The 13,548-nt window shown below is 47.0% G+C and overlaps 1 protein-coding gene across 2 annotated transcripts in view; it reads right to left on the reverse strand.

Moving 5' to 3' along the window:
* Positions 1 to 13,548, reverse strand: part of TNFSF12 (TNF superfamily member 12) — a 241,304-nt gene that overhangs the window by 23,339 nt on the left and 204,417 nt on the right. For both annotated transcript variants that reach the window (XM_085637625.1, XM_085637624.1), the window contains exon 3: positions 9,342 to 9,395. In XM_085637625.1, coding sequence (XP_085493751.1) covers positions 9,342 to 9,395 — 54 coding nt within the window. The remainder of the gene's footprint in view (positions 1 to 9,341; positions 9,396 to 13,548) is intronic.

Genomic DNA, 13,548 nt, shown 5'->3' on the forward strand with positions numbered 1-13,548 from the left:
GTTTCTTATCAAATGTGGGTCTCGTGCTCACTGCGCCATAAGGACTCCAGCTGTAACTCACTGATGACGCCCAACAAGTCAGGAACTGTTCTGGCGTTGTGTGTGTTCCTGATCAAACGTGGGTCTCGTGCTCACTGTGCCATAAGGACTCCAACTGTAACTCACTGATGACGCCCAACACGTCAGAAACTGATCTGGGGTTACGTGTGTTCGTGGTCAAATGTGGGTCCCTTGCTCACTGTGCCATAAGGACTTCAGCTGTAACTCACTGCTGACACCCAACATGTCAGGAACTGTCTGGGGTTACTTGTGTTCCTGATCAAACGTGGGTCTTGTGCTCACTGTGCCATAAGGACTCCAGCTGTAACTCACTGCTGACGCCCAACAAGTTGGGAACTGATCTGGGGTTACTTGTGTCCCTGATCAAACATGGGTCCCTTGCTTACTGTGCCATAAGGACTCCAGCTGTAACTCACTGCTGACACCCAACATGTCAGGAACTGTCAGGGGCTACTTGTGTTCCTGATCAAATGTGGGTCTTGTGCTCACTGTGCCATAAGGACTCCAGCTGTAACTCACTGCTGACGCTCAACAAGTTGGGAACTGATCTGGGGTTATGTGTGTTCCTTATCAAACGTGGGTCCCTTGCTCACTGTGCCATAAGGACTCCAGCTGTAACTCACTGATGACGCAAAACGTGTCAGAAACTGGTCTGGGGTTACTTGTGTCCCTGATTAAACGTGGGTCCCTTGCTTACTGTGTCATAAGGACTCCAGCTGTAACTCGCTGATGACGCACAACGTGTCAGAAACTGGTCTGGGGTTACTTGTGTTCCTTATCAAACGTGGGTCTCGTGCTCACTGTGTCATAAGGACTCCAGCTGTAACTCGCTGATGACGCACAATGAGTCGGGAACTGGACTCTCTCTTTTCCTCACATTAATAAGCTTTGAGGGGTGAACCTTTCTTCTGATTTCCTACTCTTGCACTTACTGGCCATGAGGTTCTATTTGCAAACTAAATTTAGATTTTACAGATAGGAATCAAAATGCGTGGTCAAATAAACTAGCTACAAGCCACGAAACACGAGGCACCTCACAGAAATGCATATGAATAAGGCAAACCATCAGTGTGTTGACTGGAAGAGCCTTTGGCTTCTTCATGGAAGTGGGCTTGGTGGCCGCCTGTAGGGTCACTCCTGCCCACAGGGCAATCAGGCAGTTCCAGAAGGGCTGGTCTGGCAGGCCACTTTTTTGCTGTTTGGGGGTCTATTTTATGGTCTTGTTGGTCAGTTTTTATGGTTTTAATCTTTTTTATTGATTTTAAGAACAGGGTATAACAGCAACCATCTACATCCATAGTCCGGTGGAGGATATGAACTGTTTCAGAGGTGAGAGAGGGGAACAACAGAGGAGGGATAAATCATTAAACAGGAAAGGGAAAGATAATAGCTCGACAGCCAAAGATAGGGATCGCCACACCTGGGTGCATTACATCTGCAACTGTGTCCTATACAACATGGGTAAGCTTATCACTTCTCAGTGTGAACCGCCTGTGTGAGCGTCGGTCAGTTTTCAGTGTTGATTTTCCTTCTATTACAACAAACGTTGCCTGCAGCAAGCCCAAATCCATGCAGTCTTCAGTACCTTGCAAAACACCCAAACAGCATGCCTTTATAAGTTCAAAACTGCCTCAATTTGCAAATGTGGCCCACTTTTTTTTTTAGCTATTTAACCCCTTCCCTGCTCATGACGGAACCGTTCCGTCATGAGCCACGGTTGCCGTGTGCTCATGACGGAACGGTTCCGTCATGACAATCCTGTCGGCGGCCGCTCCGCCTGCGCGGCGCTGTTTCCCCGCCTGTGCGGGGCGACAACGCAAATGGGCGGAGTCATGACGGAACCGTTCCGTCATGAGCACAGCTCAACTGTGGCTCATGACGGAGCGGCTCCGTCATGAGCACAGGCCCACCGCGCTGCCCCCCTGCCCCCCCCCAGCGCTGCAGCGGAATGTCCCCAGCAGCAAAGGGGTTAATTCACTAATGCGGGCCACTGTTATGTTTATGCCCATATTTTTTATTTTTTTTGTTTCAGTTTCATATAGTGCAAACTCGACCCAAAGATATCAGGTATCAGAGCGCTTTACATGAGCACCAGTTTCGTTACAGATGGACGCATTCTTCATTTTTGTTAGGCACGGGGAGATGGAGTGATTTGTCCAGAATCACAGGATCCCTGCCGAGACTCGAACCCAGTTCCCCAGCTTCGAGGTCGACCACTCTAGCCGTAGGCTACATCCTCTCCCCTTTTTCTGTCCCTGTCCGACCCGGCTGCCTGTGTTGCTTCATGCACATTGCATTTGATAAAGTCCCCATCATGCTCGCCCCTGGCATTCACAGTTCTAATAAACACCAGCCTTTCCTAGCTTTAAATGCTCTTGAGAGACGGAGTGGAGGATAACGAAAGACAAGCTCGAGGCTGCACAAGTAGCTCTTGATTTACCAATCGTGACCTACAGGTGGCAGCAAAGGATAAAGGGATGAATTGTCCACTCTGTCATCGAAAGTGACACAGACGAGAACAGTGAATCTACTCAGAAGCAGACATAAACGAATGATGGCGAGTAAGGTACAGGCACATTTGAAGCTAGTGACCCTATGGGGTGCAATGGAATAATATCGAAAGGATAACCAGCGGGAGGGGTGGCCATCTGAAGGCCAATTGAGGAACAATTTGGACTAGTGTCTGAACTTAAAGATTGCATGGGGCTTTCTAAGAGCTAGCTGGCTGGGGCCAGGGGTGAATTTTGAGGTCGGGAAGAGGGTGTCTGAGGTGCTGCAAGGTTGTTTTGAGGGTCTTCTGGGGGTGCCTGAGGCCGCACCAATCTCGCTAAGCACTGTCTGGGGGAATGTTTAAGGACTAGCCGGGTGGAAGGCAATTTGAGGGTCTCCAAGAGCACATTGACAAGAGCCAAGTGGAGGTGTCTCAGGGGCAGGCTGAAGGCCTGCTGGGGATCTGGGCGCTCAGTCAATCAATCATTCAAGATTTATAAAGCGCCGCCATTCCCCCGCGAGGGTATCAGAGGCGTGTGACAGTGGCTGGGGTGTTTGAAAGGCACATGGGGGTGTCTGGGGCTGGCTGAAGGTCTCCGAGGGCCGGCTGGGCACACTGAAGGCAGCAGACTCAAGGCCTCTGGGAGGCATGTAGAGGGGACCCGATGACCAGCTGAAGGTGAGCTGGGGCTGGCAGAGGGAGCTGATGTCCAGATAGCTGGGAGCACACATTAGTGTGATAACTATAGCTTATTTCAGTTTTTAACAGCTATACCCTATATCGTTTTCTAAGTACAGAAATATATAATTCAGTGTGGCTGCATGAGGGCATTCGTAAATTAGTTGTACGTTTCAATTCTGACTTTTGCGTTCAATTTAGAACATCTCAGGTCCATTCTTTTACTGCTGATTTTCATAACCTGCCTACGTCTTTCCTACTTGTATTGCCTTTTTATAGCAATTCCATGTCGATGGTACCCATTTAAATGGGAGGTTCACAATTTTCAAGCTAAAAATGAAGCTATTTTAGTATTAACTTTTCTAAAACTTCCTGGCCTCCAAATGCAAGTTGATGGGAAAATTAAACTACCCCATTCGAGTCTCTCCATCCCTCTCCTTGGCGTTCCCAAAGGACAGCGCGTGTGCGAGAGAATGTTTACTTGTGTGGTGAAGGCCTGGCCTGCTTTGATCCGGGCCCAGCATCAGTCTATTTCGGAGCGCGCGCATCAATAGAGCTGCTTATGCTGCACAGTCCTGCTTGCCAAGTGGCCACGTGCCATGACCGGCACCTCCAGCCAGTCCAGGCTTGCTGCAGTCGATCCCACTTTGCACGCTAGGATTCTCGAGGCCGCACTTCCTTTTGGAAAGGGTCTGCAGCCTTCGATGCTCAGTGCGGGGTGGGGGAGGAATAGAAACTCCTGTCTTTTCCTCCTAGAACCGGAAGTTGGTATGTCATTTGCTCCCATTTGAAGTTCTTTCCTTTAAAATGCTCTAGGAGAACTCAAGCTCCGAGGTTAAATGATATTTGATCATTTTCGCTGAACCACCTGCTGCAAGTTAGCCTTTAAATGGTAGCACCATTTCACCACGGTACTGTGCTTACCCCAACGCCGTTTCCAGTACATCCTCCAGATTATGCCCACGCGGCACCTTGACGTGCCCACCGGCACCATGAGATGGTCTATCTTCTGCCCCCTCTTACTCTGGTAATGCCGCCAGCACTCCCCGGTGGGCTGCTGCCGGCAGACAAGCCCACCGTCTGCTGGCCCCGCCCATGATTCAGTGACCTATAGATTGACTCACTGATGGGATCACGGGGCATGGAAAGAGACCTACCTTCCTAGTGATGAGGGGGCAGGTGCCTTACATTCCTAATGATGATGGGGCAGGTGCCTTACCTTCCTAGTGATGATGGGGCAGGTGCCTTACCTTCCTAGTGATGATGGGGCAGGCGCCTTACTCTCCTAGTGATGATGGGGCAGGCGCCTTATCCTCCTAGTTATGATGGGGCAGGTGCCTTACCTTCCTAGTGATGATGGGGCAGGCGCCTTATCCTCCTAGTTATGATGGGGCAGGTGCCTTACCTTCCTAGTGATGATGGGGCAGGTGCCTTATCCTCCTAGTTATGATGGGGCAGGCCCCTTACCTTCCTAATGATAATGGGGCAGGCGCCTTACCTTCCTAGTGATAATGGGGCAGGCGCCTTACCTTCCTAATGATAATGGGGCAGGCGCCTTACCTTCAAGTGATAATGGGGCAGGTGGTGCCTTACCTTCCTAGTGGTGACGGAGCAGCTGCCTTACCTTCCAAGTGATAATAGGGCAGATGACTTACCTTCCAAGTGATAATAGGGCAGATGCCTTACCTTCCAAGTGATAAAGGGGCAGGTACCTTACCTTACTAGTGGTGATGGAGCATATGCCTTAACTTCCAAGTGATAATGGGGCAAGTGCCTTACATTCCAAGTGATAATAGGGCAGATGCCTTACCTTCCAAGTGATAATAGGGCAGATGACTTACCTTCCAAGTGATAATAGGGCAGATGCCTTACCTTCCAAGTGATAAAGGGGCAGGTACCTTACCTTACTAGTGGTGATGGAGCATATGCCTTAACTTCCAAGTGATAATGGGGCAAGTGCCTTACATTCCAAGTGATAATAGGGCAGATGCCTTACCTTCCAAGTGATAATAGGGCAGATGCCTTACCTTCCAAGTGATAATAGGGCAGATGCCTTACCTTCCAAGTGATAAAGGGGCAGGTACCTTACCTTCCTAGTGGTGATGGAGCAGGTGCCTTACCTTCCAAGTGATAATGGGGCAGGTGCCTTATCTTCCTAGTGATGATGGGGCAGGCGCCTTACCTTCCTAGTGATGATGAGGCAGGTGCCTTACCTTCCTAGTGATGATGGGGCAGGTGCCTTACCTTCCTATTGGTGATGGAGCAGGCACCTTACCTTTCAAGTGATAATGGGTTCAGGTGCCTTAGCTTCCTAGTGATGATGGGGCAGGTGCCTTACCTTCCTAGTGATGATGGGGCAGGCGCCTTACCATCCTAGTGATGATGGGGCAAGCGCCTTACCTTCCTAGTGATGAAGGGTCGGGAGTCTTACCTTCGTAGTGATGATGGAGCAGGTGCCTTACCTTCTAACTGATAATGGGGCAGGTGCCTTACCTTCCTATTGGTGATGGAGCAGGTGCCTTACCTTCCAAGTGATAATGGGGCAGGTGCCTTACCCTCCTATTGGTGATGGAGCAGGTGCCTTACCTTCCAAGTGATAATGGGGCAGGTGCCTTACCTTCCTATTGGTGATGGAGCAGGTGCCTTACCTTCCAAGTGATAATGGGGCAGGTGCCTTACCTTCCTATTCGTGATGGAGCAGGTGCCTTGCCTTACCTTACCTTCCAAGTGATAATGGGACAGGTGCCTTAGCTTCCTAGTGATGATGGAGCAGGTGCCTTACCTTCCAAGTGATAATGGGGCAGGCACCTTACCTTCCTAGTGATAATGGGCCAGGTGCCTTACATTCCTAGTGATAATGGGGCAGGTGTCTTACCGTCATAGTGTCTATGGATTTACTTTCAAAGTGGCAGTGGGTGGGTAAGAGAATTGCCTTCGCCATAGTGTAGTGAAAAATCTGAAGGGACGTAGGACACTACACCATAAAAACAGGAGCCCTGTTCCTCTGTGCCGCGCTGCTCCTGATTTCATCATTTCTGATGGACCCGGCATGTTTACCTGCACAGGAGTCTGGGAACAAATGTTGTCAACTGCGGAGGCTGCATGACTTTCACAGGAGAGAGCCATCGCCTGCCACTGCCTTGCCCCTGGTGCTGCTGGCAGGCCTGTGGGTGTCCCTCATTGTCTGGGCATCCATGAGGCGTGGCATCCCTTCTGCTGACACTGATCACCCCTATGGATATGTCATGCTTCGTCTCATCGCTCTCCATCTACTGGGTCTGGTAGAAGGTGATCCGCGTCAGCTCAATTAACCGATTTGCATCCCAGCTGCAACTGAAACAAGTATGCATCAACTAAGATCTGCATGCAAACCATTGTGACGCTGGTGTCCAATCAGAGCGGCCCCAGTGGTACGAACACCAAGGTACCTTGCAGAATGCATACATTCGGGGCGGAGTTGCTAGCTGCTGAATGAAAGGTTTCCCTCTCCGAAAGGAAATCCTATTTCTTGCTGAATTTTCAAATTATTGCATACTATTCAAGTGTTGCTTGTATCTAGATTTCTAGACCTACAGCACCCTCCAAGAGTGAGACATTCCTACTGCCCCTAGAGTCAAAGCCCTGCCATGATGCAGTCAGCTGCACAGCAGTATCTGCCCTCTGGAATCCATGGATATCAAAATACTTGACTGCCCCATTTTTCGTGCATTCTTCAGTGAAAGATTGATGGCTCGGAATATTGAGGGCACGCTATCAAATCTGAAATACGGACAGGTAAATATAGATTTCCTGTAACCCCACATATATGTATCTTGGGAACATATATATATCTCTTCTTGGTACGATGTTGTGGAGTTAGAAAGAGTAAATCTGTACTTCCCTGTATGCACTTACCTTACAAGTCTGCCTACTGTGTCCATGTTCCTCATCCTCCTCAGACAATGCTTGAATCGTCAATTCATAATCTCATTCCTCTGAAATTACTCTATGAAGAACTAACGTTTGCCTGTGTTAGCCTTCTTTTGAAGTCATCTGGATTAAAGGTTGTGGCTTGTAACATGTTATCCTTGTTACCTGGTTTTGTGTACATTGTGCTGTTCCATTTGCCATGTTCAAAACTCAGGCTCACATCCAGAAAACATATATTCGCCTGATTAATCTCAGAGGTAGGTCTGCCTCTTCCATGTTTTGATTTTAGTTCCCAGTCTTATCTCTTACTGTCAGTTCATGCACAAAGTCCATCACTGATGCAGCATAGCCATATTTTCAGAGCGGGTCTCCATTCTGGATTATTTACGACAACATTCATTCATATCTCCGCATGAAAATATCTACACATGTCGGACTGCATTGAAACCACCTGAAGCAATTGTAGCTCAATTAACCCCTTTCATACCCTTGTCCAAAATCCTCCATTCAACCCACTTAAATTCTTCTGAAAGACTTTGTGAGGTGTATTGATGTGCACATCTGTGAGGCATAACATTGCGTGTTGATATTGGTGAGATATATTAGCAAATCGTTTACAAGAATTCTATCAAGTACTGCACATATATGCGTTTATTAGTTATTAAAGATTGTAGAAAATGTACGCACTGCACTAGTTATTGAAAAATGTAATTTAATTGAAAGTTAATCACTGCAGGTGATGGGACTCTCAAATCCCTCTTCAGTTTATAATATAAATATTAATGAGCATTTACAACGGATACTCCTGAGGCACGGGTTGCTTGGTCTTCGAGGAAGCCCAACCTTAATTCAGTGCTTTTCTAAAATATTCTTACAATAACCGAATATTATATCGTTGAACGTCCTTGTAACATCTGGTGGGTAGAACTATCGCTCACATGCTCTTCAGCTTTCTTTTACCACACATCTGTATGGATTGTAATTGTAGCACCGCTGCTGATAGTCTTATGGTAATTTACCATGTTCGTGAAGTTTCTTACATGAACAGAATACACGATTCATAAAAAGTCCTACAAAAGACGTGACGGGTGTATGTATCAACCGATATAAGCAGCAGACATGATACCGCTCGTGCTGAATATGTTTCATGCATAAAATGTTGAGGTCTTTGCTTTTGCTTGAACAATGATCCCATGGGTTGGGGGGGGCTTGCTGTGGTACTGTGGTTTGTTTTATAATATGTTACTAAAAAGCAAGTTTAACAATGAGTACTACTAGGTAAAGGAACCCAAACATGTTCACAGTAAGACTTTAACCCCCTGAGGTCTTTAAATGGTCACTGTAAAGCTGACAGACTAAACACACAGCGCTTTCAGGTCGAAAGAATGAGTCCCAGAGACATCCAGGTTTCGGGGGAAATCCTTTTAGAATGATCCCCTGTGGTATGACCATCTGCAAGCCATCTGCTTAGTAGTGTTCATGGTCATGTATGTATCTAGTTTTATAAGAGACAAGTTAACACAACCAACGAGTCTGAAAATAAACTGAAACGAAATGCAGAGATTAAAATACCAACATAACGCTAGTAGGAGTCTTTCCTACTATTGTGAGTGAGCCATGGATCCTGGTCAGCGAAGCGGGATTACTCGGCGCTAAAAGGCAATACTCATCGCAAGCGCGCTCCATTATCCCAGCGTCCCCCAGATCCTGCAGGACCCATCTGACCCTGACAACAGGGGCCACACTCTCAGCCACTGGGGCGGAGAGACTCACCACCCTCGTGGTTCGGTGGGCTCACCATCATAGTGAGTTGCGGCCGCATGGAGATGGGAACTAGTTTCTCAGTTGTCCGTTGGACTTCCTCCTACAGTGGTCGGGAACAGGATTGGGGCAACGGTTCCCTTCACAGTTGTTAGGGAGGTGAGTTGTGCTCTTCTCCTTTTAGAGGTCAGGGGCTACAGGTTGAACTTCAGGGTGGCCGGTGGGCGATTGGCTTAGTTTTGGATTGTCAGAGTTGGGTAAACCTTCATAATGGACTACGGTGGGCTGCCAAGAGGCGGGCAAACTTATCTTCATAGTGGTCAGGGTCTGCAGTGTAACCGTTGCAGTGGTTTGGGTGTGAGTTACCTTCCACATGGGCATGGCGGTGGGTGGGGAATCCATCCGACTGCTACGTGGGCTGCCAGGGGATTGGCACACTTACCTTTGTAGTGGGCAGCGGCATTCTTCCGGTTGCGATTGTTGTTTCTGTTCCTGGCTGTTGGAAACAGAAGGAAACAGTGAGATTTGTGGTGTTGCCTCAGCCACCATGCCTTCAATTTCCTACAAGTTTATGGGACTCATTTGAGGATGCGGTGGCTACCGGACTAGAAGCATCTGGTGAAAAGATACTCTGAATTACCAGCAAGCTTGAGACAATATTATTATTAATTATGAAATGGTTTTGTACAAAAATCGTGATAAACATGCCAAAATCTGGGTAAGTCATACACGCTTGTGGCTCAGGCCGGAGTAGAGGGTCAAGCAAAGAAGAATGGATAGCACCCGTTACAGAGGGCATTAACCAGTGTTAATGTTCTGAGCAGTGGGCAATAAGACTTATTTATACAGCAGGATTATCAACAAAAGTGAGGTGCTTATGTGCTTCTTGTGATGAATGTCCTGTAAACAGACCTGGCTCATATTGTTTGTCACTGATTTCAATGTTAATCAATGTTGTTAATATATTTCAGAAATTTGTAAAAAATACTTTTTGAACGTTAATAAAAATTATGACAATGATAGTGTTCATAATAATATTCATGGTGATGATATTTTCATTAAAATATTACTATTAATGGCACCCAATACTGCTTGGAGTGTATAATAGACCCACTCTTACCCAACCAACTTGTACTTATGCTATTGAACTTGAAAAGATGAAAGTTAGTGACCCCTGCTGGGACTGGAGCCTGGGACTTGCAGATTGCGCAAAGATCTGAGGAGGAAGTGCATTAACTGACTGAGCTCTCACACTAGAATGGAGTGAGTCTTTACTTGTACTCTGCTCACCTGACCCAATTTTCTCTGCTCAGCCCAAACACTCCTGTGCTTTCCCAGATGCTTTCTGGGTTCTATTTCATACTTTACAATGTACCACCCACAGTGGCGGCTCCACCGCTAAGGCGGGGGAATGTTGCCCCACTGCTTTTTTGCAGTGAAACACAGAGAAAATAAAATGATAATAAATCGTGTTATTATCATTTTATTTTTTCCTACTTCTGCCCACAGCTTTACATGGGGTGGGCAGGGGAAGGGGAGGAGTTTTATCACCCTCCTAAAGTGCGCGATGACTGCTTGGACAGCCCTCTCAGGTCGCCCAAAACCATCTTGCGCACTTCGTATGTTCTCCATGCAGGCTGCATAACAGCCAACATGGAGAACATACCCAGGCCTCCAGACAGCATCTGAGCACCGAAACACGGCGCTCAGACCAATCACAACGCTGCTTAGGCAGTGTTGTGATTGGCTGACTGGGAGCCTGGGTGTGCTTCCTGTGCCTGAGTGAGGGAGGCCTACCGAGGAGAGACGCGGCGGGGAAGCGGCAAAATGGTACGTTGTTAAAAAAAAATTATAGCCCCTTCCTCCCCCTCCCGTGTCCTCCCTCCTACCTTCAGCGTCCTCCCCAACCACCCACCTCCCTACCTCCGATCCGTGCCGGCAGCCGATGACCACCCAAATCTTGGCATCTAGCATGACCTCAAAACCTAGTTCAACAAGAGTGAAGTTTCCCACACCACATCTCTAACCTTGAAGCTCCTGACTAGCTAGGCACTGGGGCAATTCGCTCTGCTTGCAGCATACTCAACGCAATCATGGACCTAAATGGACATATCTCAGTGACAGAAAATATACTTACTTCCTGGAGAGATCATCACATCTTCAACAGTAACCTTCCGTCACATCTTCTTCCCAATGGCCTCCTAAACAAGTACACTGACCGGATCATGGCAAACTCTTCCCACAAGGCTTTGGGGTACGTACGGTCTGCTACACGACCGATGGACCCTCTGATGACTGGTAATACATTCTACCAAAGGCTTGCAGAGATGTTTAAGAGATTCCCTCAATGTCTCATGGAACAAATGGAACGTGGGCTGGCGCAACCAAGACATACAATTATGAAATGCTAGACATACAATTATGAAATACATATCTATAACCATTGAAAGCAATGAAGAAAGACTCAATAATAATGTGAAAAAAACAACCACAGAGTAAGAACAGAATATGTCAAGCAAACATCAAGCAAGTCCAGAGAAGTCACTCCTCACACCAGATTTTGGAAATGTCATATCAAACTAAGGAGAGCGTTAAAACCATCTGCAAATTCCCCAACCAGATCTGGAACTCAAACCAAAAGAACTACTCTCCGGGCTCTCTGAAATGTTGCTGGTAGGTAATTATATTAAAAAAGCTAACACACTGAAGTCTCATTGTTGATCAAAAACAATTGATGACAATTATTTCTTTCAGATTTCCAGTTCCAACTCAAACATTCCACATTCAACTAGCTGCCCATGGAAGAAACGATTGAACTAATGAAACCTGTTTCTATCGCTAGCTTATCAGATGCCCCATCCTTGTAACATCTCCTGTAGTCATTCTGGACACAGCAACCATTAACCCATAAACTAACATCTCTCTCCACTAATCAAATAAATGACCAGATGAATTGGACCCAACTATGGGCCAATAGCAAATTGGCTATTCCTAGGAAAGCTCATAAAAAATGCAGTTCCATTCACATCTTCGAATTCCAGGAACGAAACAATCTCCTTTCTGCCAATCAGATAGATTCCACCCAGGGAAAGCCAGCGAATCTGTTAATTGTAATCTGAGGTGACTTCAAGGACACAGCAGGTGAATGGCATAGCATCCCAAGTACTTCTCGACCTGTCGTCAGCATTTGACGGCATCAGTTTCTGCCACCAAGGATAAGCATCACTGGAATTATTTACTGGATTCATATATACTTTGGAGAAAGAGTTCAAACCGCCGCCCTACTTCCTTTCTGTGCCTCAGCATTCACCAACTAAGTAAGTGTCCTGCGGAGTTGTAGCATCGCCCCCTTGATTTTTAACGTTTACCTCTCCCTACTCTCAGAAATCAAACTTTCAGGCTTACTTGCTACAGCTACACTGACGACACACAGATCACCCTAAAGCTAGCAAAGCCATCAGACCAGGACACACCTGGATTTAGCCAATGTTTACGCACAGTCGACATTTGGATGCAACAGAATCACCTGAAGCTCATCTCCCCATTAACAGAGATCCTCATTTGATGAATGTGGCAAAAATATGCCCTGCCCCCATTTGGCCTATAGAACTTGGACCTCGTCAAAGAACTCATAAACGGGTACAGAAGGCATGATCATAGGTTCCAACACATCACTCCAACTGCCAGTTAACCAAGTGGTCAAACGAGCACTCTTCTCGACGAGAATCCTGGGTAGGATCTTTCCACGCTTGAGACTCTCCCACAGAGTCCTGGCCTGTAGAGCTCTAGTCTTGTCACACCACGACTGAGCCAATGAGCCTCCTAGTGGGCTCCCAAAACACCCAATCGGATGATTACAATTGATCCAGAATGCTACAGGTGGGCAATTTCTAAACTTGAGCAGTTGTGACCACATCACCCCTGCCCTCGAGACCACACTATACAACACACTTACCACAGCACGCACTGTGCCAGTAATCACCACACAAATGACAGCATCCCACACGACACAACAAAACTGTTCACTGCAACATAGTATGCAGTTACAGCACCAAATCGTACCAAACCACCCCTAAGCGATACTTAAAAAGCTACCACCATGCTGCATTGCACAACAGGGAAAGCAATATCTAAGACTCCGCACATAAGCATTGTCTCTCTTCTTCTTAATGCAATACATCACACTATACCGTGTGACACAATCTAATACCATACAACCCTACAGCACGCCATAACACACACTACAACACAAGACTACTCCATAGCAATATTCACCCCGAACACTGCAGCAGGCCAGATCACACAAACCCTCTTGTCACCCTTCACTGTTGCACATCACTCCACCGCGGCACTCAGCGTCCTACCTTCCATATGACTAGTGCCCCACTACACCATATCACAATGCACTAAACAGTAAAACACTATACCGAACTACAACACTTCATTCTATTTATAAGCCATAAGACTTTCATCACAATAAATGCTAATATTCCACATCAGAACAGCACTAAACAACATCTTGAATCATTCCATAAACCCGTGAACACCCTTCCATGCTAAATAGCAAAGCACTACACCCCGCCATTAAATGCCACACCATCCAGTACATCACACCTCCAATACTGGACAACACACCACACAATCCCTCA

Source organism: Triturus cristatus, chromosome 12 (genome assembly GCF_964204655.1).
Source record: "Triturus cristatus chromosome 12, aTriCri1.1, whole genome shotgun sequence".
In the NCBI taxonomy this organism is placed as follows: domain Eukaryota; kingdom Metazoa; phylum Chordata; class Amphibia; order Caudata; family Salamandridae; genus Triturus; species Triturus cristatus.